This window comes from Vipera berus (assembly GCF_964194415.1).
Source record: "Vipera berus genome assembly, chromosome: 2".
In the NCBI taxonomy this organism is placed as follows: Eukaryota; Metazoa; Chordata; class Lepidosauria; order Squamata; family Viperidae; genus Vipera; species Vipera berus.
Window position 1 is genome coordinate 279,846,504 of NC_138203.1, and position 16,446 is coordinate 279,862,949.

The 16,446-nt window shown below is 46.5% G+C and overlaps 2 protein-coding genes across 3 annotated transcripts; one reads left to right on the plus strand and one right to left on the minus strand.

Moving 5' to 3' along the window:
• Window positions 1-3,101, minus strand: LOC308661204 (uncharacterized protein). The gene is made up of 2 exons (XM_081316070.1): window positions 3,023-3,101; window positions 1-2,514 (listed from the first exon to the last, which is right to left on the minus strand). Exon 2 carries the CDS (start codon window positions 2,304-2,306, stop codon window positions 552-554), a length of 1,755 nt encoding a protein of 584 aa, XP_081172196.1. The 5' UTR covers window positions 2,307-2,514; window positions 3,023-3,101; the 3' UTR covers window positions 1-551.
• A 3,319-nt stretch (window positions 3,102-6,420) lies between these two features.
• On the plus strand, window positions 6,421-16,320 carry LOC308661191 (uncharacterized protein). Of its 2 annotated transcripts, none has more exons than XM_081316040.1 (4): window positions 6,421-6,552; window positions 7,964-8,818; window positions 12,069-12,180; window positions 15,384-16,320. In XM_081316040.1, the coding sequence occupies exons 2-4, from the start codon at window positions 8,141-8,143 to the stop codon at window positions 16,232-16,234; spliced, it is 1,641 nt and encodes a 546-aa protein (XP_081172166.1). In that variant the 5' UTR covers window positions 6,421-6,552; window positions 7,964-8,140; the 3' UTR covers window positions 16,235-16,320. The 2 variants fall into 2 exon arrangements, with proteins under 2 accessions (XP_081172166.1, XP_081172167.1); XM_081316041.1 differs by having other exon boundaries at window positions 15,387-16,320.
• The last annotated feature ends 126 nt before the right edge of the window (window positions 16,321-16,446 follow it).

Here is a 16,446-nt window from a genome sequence, read left to right on the forward strand (position 1 = left end):
TGAAAACACTTGGGCGGTAGCAAAGAAATCCCAGGGGTAGGACCTAAATTTAATGTTACTTTGCCTTGTTGGTCTTGGAAAGAAACATGACATTACAGGGTCAAGACAGATGTCAACTCTTCAAGGGAGGCTAAGTCAGGGAACAAAACCCAAAAGAATGGTTATTTTATTGATATAGTCTAGAGTAACGGAATATTAAGATGGTAGCCATGAAATTCCTGTTCTACGGAAGATAAAGTTGGAGGAGTATAAACACAGGCAGTTTTAGAAATTTAGTGTTGGAGAACAATACCAAGATTATCATGGGTAACCAAGTAATTACATGTCCATCGTTTGCACAAGCACGTTCAGTTTCAAATTCTCCCTAATAATCTGTTGTTCAATTCCAAGTATCATTTCATTTACTTTTAAATATTTAACTCTAACACAAGAAAAATATGAAACAGTAAATCCCTCTGCAATCATTTGATCTCTTTACCTTCACTCTCCCGTCTGATTCTTCTGATGTCTCCCTTTTGAGCAAAAACATTTCTACATTCTTATATGAGTCTTTATGGCTTCACTCCTGTATGGACGTTTTGATGCTTTTCAAGGTGATCTTTTCGGGAAAAGCATTTCCCGCACTCCCCGCATTTGTATGGCTTCTCCCCCGTGTGGATTCTCACATGAACCCGAAGCACTGTTGCTGTGAGAAAACCTTTCCCACACTCCCCACATTTATAGGGCTTCTCCCCCGTGTGGATTCTCTCATGAATCCGAAGCAGTGCTGCTGTGAGAAAACATTTCGCACACTCCCCACATTTATAGGGCTTCTCCCCTGTGTGGATTCTCTCATGAACCCGGAGCATTGTTGCTGTGAGAAAACATTTTGCGCACACTCCACATTTATAGGGCTTGTCTCCTCTGTGCCCCCTCTGGTGTCTTAGGAGTTGAGCAGACTCTACAAATCGTTTCTCACATTCTGGACATTGATAGGGCCTGTCTCCGGTGTGAAGCCTCTGATGTCGAATTAGGTGTGCCTTTCTGGAAAAACATCTCCCACATTCTGGACACTTTTCCTTTTTCTGCACTTTGCATTTTATTCCTGTGTGAAGCTTTACATGGATCAAAAGCTGCGTGTTGCGAGTAAAGCCCTTCCCACACTGCACACACTTGTAAGGCTTCTCTCCTGTGTGAATCCACTGGTGTTCTCTGAGATATTGTTTCCAACGAAAGGATTTCTCACACAATGAGCATTTATAGTGTTTCTCTCCTGTATGTATTTGGCAGTGACGTCTAAATTGGAATGAATGAGCAAATGCTCTCCCACAATCTAAACATCTGAATTTTTTTTCTCCCCTGTGCACATTCTCATGAAGTCTCAGGCCTGATATCAAACGAAAAAATTTTCCACACTCGATGCACTGATAGGGCTTCTCCCCTGTGTGGATTGTCTGATGTTGAAAAAGAGCTGACTTTTCAAAAAAACCTTTCCCACAAACCTGACATTTATAGAGTTTTTCTCCCGTGTGCCTCCTTTGGTGTTTACGAAGTGCGGCAGGAGTCAGATATTGTTTCTCACATTCTGGGCATTGATGGGGTCTTTCCCCAGTGTGAATTCTCTGATGTTGCAGCAGGTATGACTTGCTGGAGAAACATTTCCCACATTCTTGGCAGGTTCTGCTTTCCTCCTTTCCGTGGGTTTCATTATGCCTGCAAAGAGATGAACGGCGAGTAAAACATTTCCCACACACGAAGCATTTATAAGGATTCTGTCCTGTGTGAATTTTCTCATGTTTTTTAAAAAAATGTATATAACGGAAAAATTCCCCACACTCCAGACATTGATAAGGTTTTTGTCCGGTGTGGATTTGTTGATGTTTAAGCAGCTCTGGTTTGTGAGGAAACTGCTGCCCACATTGCATACACTTGTAGGGCTTCTCTTTAGTCGGGCTGTTCCGAGGCCTAGAAAGACACCAACTGCCGGGAAATCGTCCCCAGCGCTTCCAGGATTCCTGAGGTCTCTTTCCCTGGTGGATCCGCTGATGGGCTCCAAGGTCCGAGCCTTTAGCAAAACGCATCCCGCACTCTCCACATTTATAGGGCCTCAGTCCAGGGTGGTGCCTGAGATGTTTGGCAAAGCTCCACATTCCAGGAAAGGAGTTCCCACAAAGAAAACACAGATGGGAACCGTCCCCCGTGTGCATCTTCCGGTGGATCAAAAGGAGGGACCAGTGAGCAAAGGATTTCTCGCACTCGGAGCATTTGGAGAGTCTCCCCTGATTCCTCTGAGGGGACCTTTGGCCAAAGCATTCCTCCCTCTGCATAATTTCCAGGGGCTGCTCAAGTGCAGGGCTTTCTAACCGAGAAAACTCTTTTAACAAGCAGAACTTTGGACAAAAAGTTGGAAGACGGGCAGAAGGATGGGCTCCAGCATGAGTCCCAAAACTTGGAAGACTAAGCCTCTGGTTCCAGTGAGTGACCCAGACTGGATCCTGGAAGCAGAACTTTGTCCACAGGATTTCCCGGTGGCACCTGCTGGATGAAGAGGAAAAGATGTAAAGAGCAGAGGAAGATTTCTTCAGCTCTCCAAATAGCCCAAACAATGGCTAGAAGACACCTTACATGAACCATGGAGGGGTCCCCAAAGCCGCCATTCCCCCCCCCAATCAAACCAATGCTGGGATCCTCCCTGTGGACCTGACCCCCCCCCGCCTGCCCTTTTTTTAGAAATTTGAGAGGAGGGATGGCTGATGGAGTCCCTGGTGCTCCACATTTGTCTGCCTGAATTGTGGATGATCCCTTTTTGTTTTGCTGGTGTGTGTGTGTGTGTGTGTGATGCTATATGTGAGAGAAATGGCAAAGATTCCCCCCTATAGGATTTGTATGTGTCAGGTAGCTCTAATTATGCACAGCATAATTACCTATGTAGACACTGTTCTTTGGGCCTCCAGAGTGAACATGGGGTCCTCCTAAAATGGCTTCCTATTGTTTCTTTATAGTTTAGGGAGGGTGTAAATATATTCATCAGGGACAACAATACCTGATGGTGGGGGTTGAGACCCCCGTTTCCACAAAGGGAGGCTGATGGCATCCTTTGGCCAAAATTTCCACCTGGTGGTCCTACCTGCCCAAGACAGACTTTGGGCTCCAACGTCAGCCAGTTTCTTTCGGCTTCGTGTGTTGCATCCACCCAACCACTGGAATCACTTCACCAAGGGCAGCAGTACCAGAAACCACGGTTAAATTAGCAATAGTTTAGTTGAGGGATGTGTAATTTCTGGTCTGAAAACTGATCCCCGCTTTGGGAGTGTGTGATGGGGTCAGGGCTTTTTTTTCTCATAGAACACTCAGAACGGAGTTCCGGCACCTTTTTTGGATGGAACCTTGTAGGGTAGGCAAGGCGGGTTGTATGACATGTGTGAGTTCCGGCACCTTTTTCTTTTTTTTTTTTTTACAAAAAAAGCACTGGATGGGGTGAAACTCAAATTTTATCTCGTGGCCTTTACGGTTCAGCAAAAGTATAGTATTAACAAATTTTTCTCCTCTCCTTTCACATTTCATCATTTTTCCCTTCAGCGTCATGGAATTCTGCAGTTTGAGGTCTTGGTCAAGGCCCAATCCATCCTAAATATCCTCCCGCTCTTTCTCTCTTTCTCTATTCTCTATTTCCTTCTCTCATCTGCAGCTCTGTTCATTTTTCCCTTCTTTTCCCCTCCATTTCTCTCCGAAGCTTCTTCTACCATTTGGTAGTTTCCTTTCTAAATCAGCCACCAAGAAGCAGCTGCCACTCACAGCCTCTTCCGAGAAAAACAAGGGAAAACGTGGTTTTTAAAGATTCTGCCCAGCTTCGTAGCGAGAGAATGAAATCAAAGCATTAGAATAAAATCCAGGATATTCATTCTCTATTTAAGCCAGGGATTCTCAACCGAGGGTGCTCGCACTCCTTCGGGGTGCAAGATGATATTCCTGCGGGCGCGAAAACATGGGTTTACAATTTTCAAAATTATAGTGTATATGCATAATTCATTGCCGTTATTTCAAAATTTGGTAAGGGGTGCGAGATTATATCAGAAGCATTTTAGGGGTGCGTGATATAGAAGAGTTTGGGAACCACTGATTTAAACAGAAAGAAAGTGGGTATTTTCTGGATTGGGAGAACATGATCCCAATTTGAGCTATTTAAATCTTTTTTCCCCTTAAATCAACCTCCCCCCCAGTTGAAGGAGGCCTACTTTGTGCCAGATATAATAATAATAATAATAATAATAATAATAATAATAATAATAATAATAATAATAATAAAGTTGGAAGGGACCTTGGAGGTCATCTAGTCCAACCCCCTGCTCAGGCAGGAAACCCTATACCATTTCAGACAAATGGCTGCCCAGTCTCTTCTTAAAAACTTCCATGGCTGGAGCATTCACAACTTCTGGAGGCAGGTTGTTCCACTGGCTAATTGTTCTGTCAGGAAATTTCTCCTTAGTTCTAGGTTGCTTCTCTCTTTGGTTACTTTCCATCTGTTACTTCTTGTCCTACCTTCAATGCTTTTGAGAATAGCTTGACTCCCTCTTTTTTATGGCAGACCCTGAGATACTGGAACACTGCTATCATGTCCCCCCTCGTCCTTCTCTTTAGGCTTAACCAATTCCAGCAACTGTTCTTTATATTTTTAGCCTACAGTCCTAATCGTCTTTGTTGCTCTTCTCTGTACTCTTTCTAGAGTCTCAACATCTTTTTTACATCATGGTGACCAAAACTGGATGCAGTATTCCAATTGTGGCCTTATCAAGATATTGTAAAGTGGTATTAATACTTCACGTGATCTTGATTCTATCCCTGTTAATACAGCCTAGCACTGTGTTGGCTTTTTTGGCAGCTGCAGCACACTGCTGGCTCATATTTAAGTGATTGTCTACTAGGACTCCGAGATCTCTCTCACAGTTACTACTATTGAGCAAGGTACCACCTATACTCTACCTGTGCATTTGATTTTTCCTGCCTAAATGCAGAACCTTACTTTTTTCACCATTGAATATCATTTTGTTAGATAGCGCCCAGTGTTCGAGTCTGTCCAGATCCTCCTGTATCTTAAGCCTATTTTCTGGAGGGTTGGCTATTCCTGCCAGCTTGGTGTCGTCTGCAAATTTGATGAGTTCGATGATGATGATAACTTTATTGTCACTTTGAATGTACACCAATCGGCATACATCAAAATGAAATTTTGTTGCATACAGCTCTCAAAGGGTCACCACCTCCCGCTCAAATTTCACATTGTCCATTTTAGTCTCCAAGGAGTGAACGATGGCAAACAGGACAGATGGAAATGGGGCTCCATGTGGATTAGCCCTCAAATTCGCTTGTATTCTGACAACCTCGGCTTCTTTCCTTTTTCTGATCCTGACTCTTCCACCTTTTCCTTTAAGAGGCCTTGCTTCTTTTCACTGCTGCTGGTAGAACAAATTCAAACAGCCCCAACGACTTTTAACGGTCTCACCAACAGTTCCAAAACCACTAGAAACTCGCCAGGCCAGCAAAGATTGTCGGTCGTATGTCGTACGTTACCTTAGTTCCCCATCTATCCCCTTGTCCAAATCGTTGATGAAGATGTTGACGAGCACTGGGCCCAGAACAGAGCCCTGGGGCACCCCACTACACACTTCCTTCCATGTAGATGCCGTTCCATTGAGGACCACACGCAGAGTAGGGCTGGTCAGCCAGCTACGAATCCATCTGGTGGTGATGCTATCTAACCCACATTTTTCTATCTTATCAAGTAGTAGGTTGTGATCTACTTTATCAAATGCCTTCCTGAAGTCCAAGTAAATTACATCTACAGCATTCCTCTGGTCCACTAGTTTTGTCACTTGGTCAAAGAATGCAATAAGATTTGTCTGGCATGATCTGTTTTTGACAAACCCATGTTGGCTTTTAGTGATAACTTTGTTCGCATCAAGGTGTCTAACCCACATTTTTCTATCTTTATCATTTCTTTCCATTGCCCCATATTTCCCCCCCCCAAAAAAAATCCTTAAAAATAAAAGCCCCCCTCTTTCCCTCCGTGGGGCGACCCCCCACCCAAATCCTTTCCCCCGGAGGCTCCCCGTCCAGCCCTGCATCCAGCCGGGATCCTGGCAGGCTCAGCCACCCTCCGGGGACCCAGGGGGGGGGACTCGGGGCTACCTTCCTCCTGGCCGGCCGAGGGAGACCAGGAGCAGCCCCACCTGCCGAGGAGCAGCCTGGCCGGACGCCCAGAAGTTGCACCGCCGCCCGAAATGCCCCAAAAGGCGGAGAAGAAAAAAATCCTCCGCAACGGAGCTATGAAACCCAGATTAAAGGGAGGGGGGGGCGGAGTAGGGAGAACGAGAGGAAGGTCCTAGAGAGGCGCCTCGGAGGCTTCTTTCGCCTTTTCCGGTTCCATTTCCTCTCCCACGGGTGAGTGGGCGCTCTGGCCCCTCCTTCCTCTACTCCTCCCCTGGGAGCGACCGGAGTTTCGGGGTTCGGGAAGCGCCGCTTCCCCCTCGGAGGGCGCCGGGCGAGCCGCCCTCTTTTGACAGCCGGGCGGAGGCCAAGGCGAGTCTTTTAAAGCGGGAGGAAGGCGGGAAAAGGGCAGAGGGGCAGGATTCCGGCTCCCATCGTCCCCAGCCAATGCGAGCGCGGATGATGGGCGGTGTAGTCCGGCAGAGCCGGGGCCAGCAGCAGGGGAGGGCGTTTTGGAGGCTCTCTAGCGTTCCCCGCCGCCTGGCAGCTTTTTTGCAAGCTGGCGCCCTCCGAGTTGAGTTTGAGTTCCCACGACAGCAAAAAAAAACAAAACAAAAAACTCAACCCGGGTTGGCTCGGCACCCATCATCAGCACGTCAAGAAGGGTGACGTGCTGGTGAGCAACGCAACCCTGGTTAGGGAGTTTGTGCCCAAGATTGGGTCTGGGGACGTTTTGGGGCGGAGAGTGTTATTCAGGAATTGACACCCGGGTTGGGTCATCGGGTCCTTTAATTGACAAAAGGAGTTGAGGTTTGCAGGAGAGTTGCAGCCCCGTGAATGCAGGTAGTCCTCGATTTACAGCAGTTCGTTTAGTGACCGTTCAAAGTTTCAAGGGCAATGGAATAAAGTGGCTGACCACCCTTTTTCACACTCGCCGCTGTTGCAGCATCCCCACGATTAAGCGTCCGATGCTGGGCAACTGGTTCTTGGTTATGACCGTTGCTGTGTCCTATGATCCCTTTTTGTGACCTCCTGACAAGCAAAGTCAGTAGGAAAGCCGGATTCACTGGACAACCGGCTTATTATCAACTGCAACGATTCGCTTAACGACTGTGGCAAGAAAGCTCGTAAAATGGGGCAAAACTCAACGAATGTCTCCCTGAACAACAGAAATTTGGGACTCAATTGTAGTCCTAAATCGAGGACTGCCTGTAAGAAGAAATGGGAGACAGTGTGGGGTGATGCAGCCGCCTAGGAAGCTGGAATTGGCATGTCCTAGCAGGGGGTTGGACTTTTGTTGTTAGCTGCGAAGTCGTGTCCGACCCATCGCGACCCTATGGACAACGTTCCTCCAGGCCTTCCTGTCCTCTACCATCTTCTGGAGCCCATTTAAGCTCACGCCTCCTGCTTCAGTGACTCCATCCAGCCACCTCGTTCTCTGTCGTCCCCTTCTTCTCTTGCCCTCAATCTTTCCCAGCATGAGGCTCTTCCCCAGTGAGTCCTTCCTTCTCATTAGGTGGCCAAAGGATTTGAGTTTTAGCTTCAGGATCTGGGCTTCTAAAGAGCAGTCAGGGTTGATCTCCTCTAGGACTGACCGGTTTGATCGCCTTGCAGTCCAAGGGACTCGCAGGAGTCTTCTCCAGCACCATAGCTCAAAGGGGTTGGACTAGAAGACCTCCAAAGTCCCTTCCAACTCTTGATGATGATGGCGATGATGAAATGATTAAAAAGCTAATGGTTGGCTTGCCTTTTTCCCATTTCTCCCATCTTCTCTGTTCCGTAGGGTAAAACTTCAGCCTTTTGGAAAAACAAAACAAAACAATTAGTTGTCTGACCGAGCGAGCGAACCTCTTCAGGAAGGAAAAGTTTCTTCGGACAAATCGACGGATTGGCCGGACTGTTTTGTTTTTTTTACAAGCTTCCCTTTCCCCATTTTAGGAGAAGAGGCAGAAGGCAGGAGATGATGGCTACCTTTAATGCCTTGAGTGAGATTCAGGGGAAACGCCTGTGGGAATTTTGTGCCAAGAAAGTGGGAGGGGAGACGCTACAGACGGACGCAGAGTTACCCCAACCGTGGCAAGAGCTGCTCATAACCGCAGGCTCTCTGCACTCCGGTTGGGGGGGCAGCCAGGGGCCGGAGGAGCCCACCCCCTGGGACGACCCCAAGAGCTTCCTGGCCTCCTTCGAACAAGTGGCAGAGGCCTGTCAGTGGCCTCGGAAAGAGTGGGCAGTCCGGCTTTTGCCCGCCCTACGCGGAGAAGCCGAGCAGGCTTTCGGTAACCTGGAGGCCCGTGACCGGCAGGATTACGGGAAGGTGAAAGCAGCCATCTTGCACCGGGACGCCCTGAGCCGAGAGAAACGGCGCCAGCACTTCCGGCGTTTCCGCTACCAGGAAGCCGAGGGGCCCCGCGGGGTTTACAACCGGCTCCAGGCGCTGTGCCGTCAATGGCTGAAGGTGGAGAGACACTCCAAAGAGCAGATCCTGGAGCTACTGATCCTGGAGCAGTTCCTGACCGTCTTGCCCCCGGAGGTCCAGAGCTGGGTGCGGGAGCGAGGCCCTGCGTGCTGCGCCCAGGCAGTGGCCCTGGCCGAGGATTTCCTCTGGATGCAGAGAGAGTCTTTGAGATGGGAACAACAGGTAAGGCGCCCCCCCTTTTTTTTTGCATAGATCAGGGGTGTCAAACTCCATTGAGGGCCGCATCAGCATTGTGGTTGCCCTCAAGGGGACGGGTGGGCGTGGCCTACTGGGTGGGCGTGGCTAGAGTGCGTATGGCCTACTGGGTGGGCGTGGCCAGCTCTACATCGTTCGCATCAAGGGTGCCTATGGGGGCCTGGGCAGGAGTGGGGCAGATCTGAGGGTCTCTGGCAGAAGGAGGGTCTCTGGGCCAGGGCCAAGGCAGTGGGGGCCGGTCCCTCACTGTTTCCAGGGTGGCTTCGCGGGCCACATGAAACCACTTCGTGGGCCGGCTCCGGCCCCCGGGGCCTTGTGTTTGACATGTCTGGCATAGATGCTCTACAATGGTGGTCCCCAACGTCCATGGAGGTTCTCAGTCATCCTAGTCATGGTTGTCCCAAAAGTGCTTTTTCAGCAAGCAACGTGGACTTTCTTGTTTTCCTTTGAAGACATTTCGCTTCTCCTCCAAGAAGCTTCTTCAGTTCTGACTGGATGGCGGGGAATGGGTGGATTTATATTCCTTGTAGACAGCTGGTCATTTGCATTCTTTTAGAGAGCCGTTCGAGCCACTTGGAGGTTGACCTGTGTCCTCAGGGTCACCTGCCCTGCAAGATCACACAGGGCAGGAAACCTCCTGCAGCCGAGAAGGCTTCACGCACTCAGGTGACCCTGAGAACACAGGTCAACCTCCAAGTGGCCTCAACGACTCTCTAAACCAGGGGTCTTCAAACGTGGCCCTATGATGACTTGTGGACTTCAACTCCCAGAATTCCTCAGCCAGGCACGTTGGCTGAGGAATTCTGGGAGTTGAAGTCCACAAGTCATCAAAGGGCCAAGTTTGAAGACCCCTGCTCTAAACAAATGCAAATGACTAGCTGTCTGTCAGAAGTATCAATCCTTCCATTCTCCCCACCATCCAGCCGGAGCTGAAGAAGCTTCTTTGGCAGAGAAGCGAGACGTCTTCAAAGAAGTTTGCTGTCTTTTGTCCTCGTCAATAGAACAGGCATGTCAAATTGCCGGCCCGTGGGCCGGATGCATCACGACGAAACTGCGCCCTCCCCATTGCCGGCGATGGGGGAAAAGTCGCAATACGACTTTTGTTTGTTTGACATGCCTGCAATAGAAGATTTATCTTTTCTCAGGAGACTTGTGCAGATAGTCCTCACTTAACAACCAGCTGGTTATTGACGGAAGTTACAGCAGATCTCTTCAAAGCTACCTATGACCTGGTTTTGGAGGCTGCACGTTTCCCCCCCCCCCCGTGGTCACCTGACTGCATTATGGGGGCCGGACAGCTGGCTCCCATTTAATTGCTATTTGCAAGGATTCTGTGGTCGTGTGTGACTGTGATTTTCACTGCTTTGCATTGATTTGTGGTGTTTTCTTTTGGTTTCTGGCAAAAACGGGCCCCCGAAGAAAATGGGTTAGCTTAACAACTGTGTCATTCGTTTAACAGCTGCCGCAAAAAAAGGTTGTAAATTTAGGCGTGGTCACGTTGTGACTCGCTTAACGATCCGCGTCGCTTATAATCCATAATTCTGGTGCCAATCGCAGTTGTAAATCGAGTCCTTTGGGAGAAGGGCGGTATATAAATCTAATAAAACAAATAAATAAATAAATAGATTGAAGGTTAGCTTTGGTTGAGCATAGAGCTGTTCTGTCCTAGCTATTCTCAGGGATGCTTCAAGCAGGTTTTTAGATATCAGCCTCCCCAGCCTGGATGAGTTTTATTTTCCCATGTTAGGTGAGAAGAAAAAGAATTTAGCATAAAATGAGTAAAGTCACCAGACAGATCTCTTACGTGTCTTTGCCTTCCTTCCTTCATTTTCTTTCTTTTTCTTTCTTACTTTCTTCCACCTTCTCATTTTCTTTTCTTTTCTTTCTTTCTTTCTTTCTTTCTTTCTTTCTTTCTTTCTTTCTTTCTTTCTTTCTTTCTTTCTTTCTTTCTTTCTTTTTCTCTTTCTTTCTTTCCTTCCTTCCTTCTTTCCTTCCTTCCTTCCTTCCATCCATCCTTTTCTTTCTTTCCTTCCTTTTCTTCCTCCCTCTCTTTCTTTCTTCCTCCCTCTTTCTTTCTTTCTTTCTTTCTTTCCTTCATTTTCTTTCTTTCTTTCTTTCTTTCTTTCCTTCCTTCCTTCCTTCCTTCCTTCCTTTTCTTTCTTTTTCTTTCTTCTTTCCTTCCTTCCACCTTCTCATTTTTTCTTTCTTTCTTTCTTTCTTTCTTTCTTTCTTTCTTTCTTTCTTTCTTTCTTTCTTTCTTTCTTTCTTTCTCTTTCTTTCTTTCTTTCTTTCTTTCTTTCTTTCTTTCTTTCTTTCTTTCTTTCTTTCTTTCTTTCTTTCTTTCTTTCTTTCTTTCTTTCTTTCTTTCTTTCCCTTCCTCCCTCCCTTCCTTTCTTCCTTCCTCCGTTTCATTCCATTCCATTCCATTCTTCTTAATTGGTCATTTCCCTCAGGGAGAGGCTCTAGGCAGTGTACAATTTAATCAATAAAATTCAACATTAAAATTGGGATAATTTAAGATTAAAACCTTTAAAATGATAAAACAACGTTCTAAAATTTTTTAAAGATGAAGAATTCCAAGATTGGGGGGGGTGGGTTGGCAGTTGATAATATGTGTGTGTGTGTGTGTGTGTGTGTTTCTCATGGAGCCTACAACCCTGTATCTGTGTAGGCCTCTGTGTCCCCCATCTGCGGCCGTACAGCCCTTTGCAGAAGGCCAAAAGACCTGGGGTGCTTTCCTCATCTCTGAGGGCAAAGATGTCCCCCCAAAACCGGCATAAAAGGCCCTCTTCCTTGACCCTGCCAATCAAAATACTTTGACTGGCGGGGCCTGTCCGCTCTGCCTTCTCTACCTGAATAAGTGGGACAGGCTGATCGGATGAGGCGAACCATCCTTACCTTGTCTGTGGAGATTCTCAGTCCTCCAGGTCATGGTTCTCCCGGAGTTGTTGTTGTTGTTGTTTTTGTTGTGTCAGGAGGCAACTGGACTTTCTTTTTTTTTTCCTTTCAAAACGTTTCACTTCTCATTCAGGAAGCTTCTAATCTAGATGGTGGCAAATGGAAACGTCTTCAAGGAAAAACAACAACAAGAAAGTCCAGTTGCCTCATGAAAAAAAATAAAAAATAAAAATAAATAAAAGCAACTTTGGGACATCCTTACCTTGCCTTCCCTGTGCCTAAGTTCTGTTTTGAGGTTTGATCCTGTCCGCCATTGCAGGGGATGACAGCAGCTGCTCCCTCAGCCAAGGCAGAGCTGGACTCACCTGACAGCGGGGACAACCTCGCGAAGCCCTTCCGGGAGGGAGAAGAGAAAGCTAGAAATTCATGCGGTGAGTATGAAGGAAGGATTCCTAGATTTCCACGGAATAAGCCGAAGAAAAATTGCTACATTCCCCCCCCCCCCCCCCCCCCGTGAATGAATGAACCTTTATTGTCAAAGTACAACCATGTATAAAGGGACGCGGTGGCTCAGTGGGTTAGGACGCTGAGCTTGTCGATCAGAAGGTCGGCAGTTTGGCGGGTCGAATCCCGAGGGCCGCGTAACAGAGTGAGCGCCTGTGACTCGTCCCAGCTCCTGCCAGCCTAGCAGTTCGAAAGCACGTAAAAAAATGCAAGTAGAAAAATAGGGACCACTCCGGTGGGAAGGTAACAGCGTTCCGTGCGCCTTTGGCATCTAGTCATGCCGGCCACATGACCATGGAGACGTCCTCGGACAAGCGCTGGCTCTTCGGCTTTGAAATGGAGATGAGCACCGGCCCCTAGAGTCGGAAACGACTAGCACGCATGTGCGGGGGAACCTTTACCTTTACCTTTACAACCATGTATACATTTAGACTGGCTGAGCCTCCTTTCGTGCCCCCACCCACCCACCACAACTCACAGTGACAACAAGCCCTCCATCTTGTTACACCATGTGAGCTAATTGCACCACACACCGGCCTCGCAAGTCAATCATACGTAAAATTATAATTTTTTAAATAATATTTTATTAGTTTTCCAATATTTATGATATCTTTAAAAAGCAACGTGGTGTCCGGGTTACAATAGTTCCATTTCAGACAAATACGTATTATTACAAATCTCCAAGTTGTTATAACCAATACTTCCTCTCTCTTTTTTCTTCGATATATACTATCTCTTATCTAAATTAACATATATCTTATTGCTATCCATCAATCATTGAACAGTTTATTTTATTTTATTTTTTTGAATATATATCCCATCAATCTTTTAGTATATTTCATATTTTAACATTCCATCTTTAAAACATCAAACACCTTATCTGTTTTTTCTGGCTTTAATTTTACATTGATATTAAAATTAAAACGTTTTAAGATTTCTCAATTTCATATTACTAAATAACCTCTTTTTCCTTTATGCAATTCTCTTCAATACCTAGTAACGTAGTCCAGTTCTCATTTATCTCATTTCCATATCTATATCAATTATAGAATATTTAAAATAGTAGTCATTAAGATACAAATCACAAGAAGCAGGAAAAAAAAAGAAAAAAAGAAAGAAAAAAGAAAAGGGGGGGAGAATAGCATAAAATTATACAATTATTGCCTGTTCAAGAGCCTAACAGCCCACGGATAAAAGTTGTTCTTCAGCCTGTTGGTATGGCTGGCTATATTCCTATATCTCCTACCGGATGGTAGGAGAGTAAAGAGGTACCGTCCAGGGTGTGAGTCATCCCTGAGAATCTTCCTCACTCTTCCAAGGCAGCGAGCCCTGGCGAGGTCATCCAGTGGTGTCAGGGGACAGCCCACGATGTCTTGTGCTGTGCTCACCACCCTCTGTGCACCAGCCTTTTGCAACCTGGGGCCTTCCACATATCGTGGGCTGCAAGGCTTGTAGATCAGGAAAGGGCTGAAAAGCTGCTTTCACCCCCATATGCGAAGTGTCAAGGCTGCAAACATTGCGATGTTTTTGCGCTGACAATATAAGAGGCAGCTTTTTGCTTTTTGCCTTTGAAGCACTAAAGCGCGGGAGGGATCCAACCCGGAAGTTTTAAGAAGATAAGAAATAAGCGCGCTTCAAGGGAAGTGAAACTTTGTGTGTGAAATTAATTGGTGAATGCGATTCATGACGTGTAATTAAGGGAGGGAGACTCTGTAGGATATGATGTCTCAAGGGGAGGAGGATTCAGATTCTGGCATCCATCCATGAGTGCCGATGCTCCGTTCTGCTCATTATGGACTTTTTTTAGAATAAATAATCATGCAAGTGGTCTTTGACATGTCTTTTTAATCGGAACCATGACACGAAGCTTGGTTACTTCGAAGTTTGGTTTGCTTGTTTTGCAGAGGTGTTCCCCAACCTCTTGCCTTCTGAAGCCTGGAACACACGTTAATCAAGGAATTATTTTTTTTTTCTTTTATCTTGGATTACAGCGGGGACATTGTGTACCCCTCAGAGTCGGTTCCTAATTAGAGCAGACTTTAAGCCCTGTAAATTAAAGAAGAAAGAAAAAAACCTTCCTACTCGCCTAAGTAAACATACACACATATTGGATTACATTTTTTGTGGCCGTCCTTCTTCTGGTGCAGAGGAGTGAGTTCCCTAGAAGCCACTGTTTAAAAATCAAAGAATTGCTAACAGATTACATTTACACATTGGCTGTAGAAATGGACTTTTTCCCCCCAGTAGACTAATAAAACCTTGCAGGCTATCTTTTTTTTAACAAAAATTTATTTTATCTCTATTTCTATCTTTCTACCTCTCTATCTATCTATCTATCTATCTATCTATCTATCTATCTATCTATCTATCTATCTATCTATCTATCTATCTATCTATCATCTATCTATCTATCTATCTATCTATCTATCTATCTATCTATCTATCTATCTTATCTATCTATCTATCTATCTATCTATCTATCTATCTATCTATCTATCTATCTATCTATCTATCTATCTATCTATCTATTCAAATACTTTTGCCACCTAATGAGAAGGAAGGACTCACTGGAGAAGAGCCTAATGCTGGGAAAGGTTGAGGGCAAGAGAAGAAGGGGACGACAGAGAATGAGGTGGCTGGATGGAGTCACTGAAGCAGTAGGCGTGAGCTTAAATGGACAGGACAGGAAGGCCTGGAGGAATGTTGACCATGGGGTCGCGATGGGTCGGACACGACTTCGCAAATAACAATAACATCTATCTGTCTGTCTGTCTGTCTGTCTGTCTGTCTAATCAGTAGCAATAGTTTGGCTAATAAAATATCTGCAAGCAAGCTCCTCACGCCAATCCTGAACTACAATTATTCTCCTTTATTAGTAGCAATAGCACTTATATACTGCTTTATAGTGCTTTACGGCCCTCTCCAAGCAGTTTACAGTCTATTGTCCCCAACAATCTGGGTCCTCATTTTACTGATCTCAGAAGAATGAAAGGCTGAGTCAATCGCATATATATATGTTGTGCCAGATGTGTGTGTGTGTGTGTGTGTGTGTGTAAACCCCCCCCCCCGGTGCCTACTTTAGAGTCTCGTTTTCTCCCTTTTGCTCTCTTCAAATCTCTCTTCATTTCAGCAGGTGAGGTCCGGCAGAATGAAAAAAGCAGGGAACCTTTGAAAGCTGCCTCCGACAGAGCCGAGCCCCCAAAGTTGGAAGAGATGCATCCGCTGAGGAGGACAAGGAGAAGCTACCTCACGGATAAGTGTAAGAAAAACATGGCTTCCCAAGCGGCGGGATTCCACAACGCTTCCCTCCCCGAAGAGAAGCCGAACGAAAAGAGGAAATACAAGTGCAACGTTTGCGGGAAATTCTTCAGCTATAAGTCGAGCCTGAAGATACACCTGAGAATCCACACGGGGGAGAAGCCGTACAAGTGCCTGGAGTGCGGGAAGAGCTTTATCCGTAGCGACCTCCTGTCCTCCCATCAGAGGATCCACACGGGAGAGAAGCCCTACAGTTGTTCCTATTGCGGCAAGAGTTTCTGCGACTTGTCCACCCTGATCAAGCATCGGAGGATCCACACAGGGGAGAAGCCGTATCTCTGTCTGGAGTGCGGCAAGAGCTTCAGTCAGAAGGCGATTCTGAATGCTCACCAGAGGATTCACACGGGGGAGAAACCCCATAAGTGCGCCGAGTGCGGGAACAGCTTCAGCCGGAGCACCTACCTGACTTCCCATCAGAGAGTTCACCTGGGGCAGCGGAGGTATCAAAACGCAGATCAGCCTAAGTTGATTCAGCCCCCCATCGTTCACGTGGAGGAGAAGGCCTATAAACGCCCCGAATGCGGGCAGACGAAGCAGCACTCGCCGTGCTTGGCCCACCAGAAAATGTACGCCTTGGGCAAAAGTATCAGTGTTTTCGAATGCGGAGAGAAGATTCAGTTGGAAGCCGTGGCGTGCGAGACTTCGGAGAAGCTCAGTGATTAGCTGATCAGCCGCCAAGCGGAGTTTTTCTCCTGGCAACCAGAGAAAATTTCCAGTCCAACTGGCATTAAAGCAATATGTGGAACTGCCGCAGTTGGGTGTGTGTGTGTGCGTGTGTGTCAAAAGATTTGAACTCTTTTGTCTCTTTCAGAGAGTTGTGCACTGGGGAGCTGCAAGGTGCTGCTTTAGGGGAATAGCAATAGCAATATCACTTC